This window comes from Gekko japonicus, unplaced genomic scaffold (assembly GCF_001447785.1).
Source record: "Gekko japonicus isolate JY-2015 unplaced genomic scaffold, Gekko_japonicus_V1.1 scaffold123, whole genome shotgun sequence".
Classification (NCBI taxonomy): Eukaryota; Metazoa; Chordata; class Lepidosauria; order Squamata; family Gekkonidae; genus Gekko; species Gekko japonicus.
This window is the reverse complement of record NW_015169176.1, coordinates 1,433,796-1,437,695: the sequence shown is the minus strand read 5'-3', so window position 1 is coordinate 1,437,695 and position 3,900 is coordinate 1,433,796. Positions and strand designations below refer to the sequence as shown.

Below are 3,900 nucleotides of genomic sequence, written 5' to 3'. Positions count from 1 at the left end.
CCCTAGATCATTTTTCATCTATGTAAGAGAGATTAATTAGGACCTATGTTCAAAAAAGAAGAGCCACAATTCATACAGTGACTTAGTATATACACAAGTGTGTATCACTGGGGATTCCCCATATTTGTATTTATCTAACTACAGCTTCTTATGTTGCATCAGAAGTGGCTCCCAAAGGTCCTGTGCGTTTCAGAAGCAACATGTCAGTTGGGACGCAGGACTCATATCTCCACTGAGGTCTAATATATTTTACTGAATATGATCCTTCCTATGTGTCCCTTACTAGAGATGAGGGAAAATACCACCCTCTTAAATAGGGATTACCTGACAAGAATTTAATAAGCCCTCATGGTGAAATATGGGCAGCTGGCTCACCCTTTTCAAAGCTGAATGAAAATTATTCTAGTCCTATACACCAGAGAACAAGACAAGTGTGACCAATGTTAAGGTGGTGGATATACTAATAGGAATCCTGAAAACAAGTACCACATACTTCATATGCAAAGCTTTAGTAGCAACATTTATCCATAAATTATTTCCAGTGACCTTGGATAGTCACTGTAGCTGAAGGGAGATACTCCCTTTGTTGCTGAGAAATGGGTAAAAAAACAGGCAATCATCAAACTTTGATGGAAACCTGGATGAAACTGATGAACTAACATCCACACATAGCTTGGTTAGTTACTACACGCTAGATTTCCTGTTCTGTCTAAAACCAGAAACTGTTACACCATGAAGGATTCATTCACATTTCTTTGCCAATGTACTTTCAAGTATCTCTGACCAATGGAACAAGTTAGTTGTGGCCAATACGTTCCACCACTTTTAATGGGACTTAAGTCACAATTAAGTTTCGTTAGACTGGCACTGTTTTACTTAATAAATAGAAAAATTGGCTCTGAGGTCTCCTTAGCCTGTGCCATTAAAAGAGACTGCCTACCCACTCCGTTACCATGGTTCTTTTTGTCAGATAAGATTAGCTGGTTGGAGGGAAAATGGCCTAGACCATTAAAGAAGCTAGTGAACCATGATTTGTACCCCAGGTTTCGTTCTAGTGGTGGCCATGATGCCCTTGTCAAATCTCAAGGATTATTACTTGCAAGGACTCCAGGCAAGGTTTAGTCATCACAAGACCTTCCCTTGATTTTTGACAGGTACACTTTTCAATCTCATGAACAGTGTTTTTTGAAATATTACCAGGCTGCCGATCAAATGTTCTTAAAGCAAGACATCCTCTTCAAGAGAAAGGCTATTTTGACCCACTGCACAATGTAGCCTTTTTTTGAGAAAACCTTACCTTATTGTGTTTTTGCTGGTACCTTGTTCTAGTATCCAGTATATGATAAGGGCTTTCAGAGTCTCTGTTAAGATAATAGACAAGTCTTGAAGGCAATATGATTTCTTTCTGGAATGCACTGTTGTGACTGTTATTTTTACTGCTACTACTGTTAGACTGTTGAAATGCAGTGTCTTCATCTGCCAGTGTTCCTTCTACATTTCCTGCAGTTTCATTCCAATGCAGAGCTAGGGAAGACAGAAAACTTGCCATAAATTCCCAAAGCAACTAGACAGGTTTTTTTTAACATAATGCTTTACATTCTACTAACTAAATCAAGGCAAAAATGAAAATCCATATTTGGCCAAAGGTGAACACAACCCTTTTACACTGTGCATTATTTAATTTTATACATTATTTAATTTTATAAAGTTTTATTTCACCAGATTTCAAATATGCAAGGAAAACTCAAGGCTGCAAAGAGCAAAAAACCACCCACCACCCTTCTTAATGGCCATCCAACTATCCATTACCCTCTTTCAGTCAGGTTCCCACATAAATATTAGCCATGTATAAATCTATCAATGTACTGCAAACCTTCCTTCTGCTCCTAAGGCATACTGCAGCCATGTGTACTGAATTTTAATCAATTCTCTTTATATAATGGCCTTTTTTCTCTAGTCCTATAACTTTAAGACCGCATTCCAACACACATTTACTAGAAGAATACCCCATTGCACTCTATTATGCTTTCTTCTGAATACAGGCATATTTCTTTCTGTAGCAGGGGTGGGGGAGAGAGACTACTGTTCTCTGCACTGGTCACAATTCCTTTCTATATGTAAAAAGTACACTCCACGACCCAGATAGCAGAACAAGAGGAACAACACCAGAAGTGCCTGCCCCTGCCCCCCTCCCATCAAAAGCCACCCCTGGTTATTTGGCTTTGCCACACCGCAAAAAAAACAGCAACCTTGAAAAGCTGCCAACAACAGCGTCTGCTGCAGAGAAGCCTTCTGAAAGGACTTCTTTGCCCTCGCAGATATATAAAAAGACAGTGCGAGTCTATTCTGTCAAAAACACACAAACACATGCAATAATTCCATCTCCATCAGACACACATGAGAAGGGCGGAGAGTCAGCAGAGAAGCGGAGGTACTCAGAGGCGCACTCAAGATCAATTATCGCCACGGAGCAACCAAACAAGAAAGGGCCGTCAATATAGAAATTGCGTCAAGAGCGGAAAGGAAAAAACCTTAACGCGTGGAGAGAAAAGCGTCCTTGGAGGAACTTTGGCACTTATATTATTATAGTGCGGCCGGAAAAGGGGGGGGGGAGATCCAACACAGGCTTCCTTAGTCCCTGATTATGATAGCATTCTGAAAAATGTAAAAGACTGGCGTGGGGGGGTGGGGGACGCAGAAAGCAAACACAAGGGGGTAAAAATCAGGAGCAGAGAGTTGGGGCAGAACAAATTTTGGAGTCCAAGGGGGCCACCTTTGAGACCAACAAAGGTTTTTCAAGGTAGGAGCTTTCGTGTGCAGGAACACTTCTGCAGATACAGTGAAATTGAAATAACAGTCATATATCTATCTATCTATCTATAGATAGATATAAAGATAGGTATAGATAGATATAGATAAGAAGGTAGATATATAGATATAGATCGGGTGGGCAGTAAACTACTATGCAGAATAATAAAGGTGTTTTTAAGAGATTAAAAGAATAACCAGCTTAGTTCATACTGGTCAGCAGAAGGCACTGAGGCGGGAAGGGGGGACGGAGAGGGAGCCCCCCATCCACCGCAGCCCCCCCCCCCGAGGACTCACCGGTGGCCGCGATGACCCCCCAGCTCTGCGGGCAGCCGGGGCAGAGGAGCAGGAGGGCCCAGCAGAAGAGGCGGACGAAGCTGGGCAGGGGCAGCCGCACCAGGCGAGACGAGGAGGCGGCGGCGGCGAGGAGGCTGCAGCGGCGGCCGGCGCAGGGCTGCCGCAGAGAAGTTCTGCCGGGCGGCTTCATGGCTCATCGCTTCCCCCGGGGGTGGGCGCGGGGTGGGCGCGGAGAGTGGGGGGACACACACACTCAGAGGCGCCCCCCGCCCCGCCCCGCCAGGGCCGCGGACGGGGGAGAAGGAACGAGGAGAGGACGAGGAAGGGATGCCCTTCCCCGCTTCCCTCTTAAGGCGAGGGCTCAGAGGAGCTGAGGCGGGAGCGGCGGCGCTGCTTCTTCCCTCATGTTGCGGCGAGGTATGGAGAAGGGGGGAGAGGAGGAGCCCGGCTGGCCTCTGCTGCCGTTACGGTGGCGGCGGCGTCTACCTACCTGCCCACTCACTCACTCACTCGGCCGTTAACGGCCGCTATTCTCCACAGCCGAGGGTGGGGGAAGCAGGCGCGCGCATGCGCGCACTCCCTTCCGTCCACGCGCCTCGGCTCCTGCCTTCGCTTCGCTTGCGCCTGTCTTCCTCGCGCCCCGTCTGTCTCCCCGCCGGCGTCCTCGCAGTGCCGTTCACCTTTCAAGGCCGCGCGTGATGCGCAGGGCGTGACGTCGAGGGTTGCGCCACTTACCGCTCTCTATCCCCCCCCCAATTCGAAAGAGAGACCGGAGTTGGGTGTGCGCGCGCCTTG

General features: G+C 47.0%; 1 protein-coding gene across 1 annotated transcript in view; it reads right to left on the bottom strand.

Moving 5' to 3' along the window:
• The window catches only part of ADAM23 (ADAM metallopeptidase domain 23), a 95,300-nt gene extending 92,005 nt beyond the window's left edge, over nucleotides 1-3,295 (bottom strand). The window contains exons 1-2 of the mRNA XM_015415998.1: nucleotides 3,106-3,295; nucleotides 1,298-1,524 (exon numbers count right to left, since the gene is read on the bottom strand). Of these exons, the coding sequence (XP_015271484.1) occupies nucleotides 1,298-1,524; nucleotides 3,106-3,295 (417 nt within the window). The remainder of the gene's footprint in view (nucleotides 1-1,297; nucleotides 1,525-3,105) is intronic.
• Between the last annotated feature and the right edge of the window lie 605 nt (nucleotides 3,296-3,900).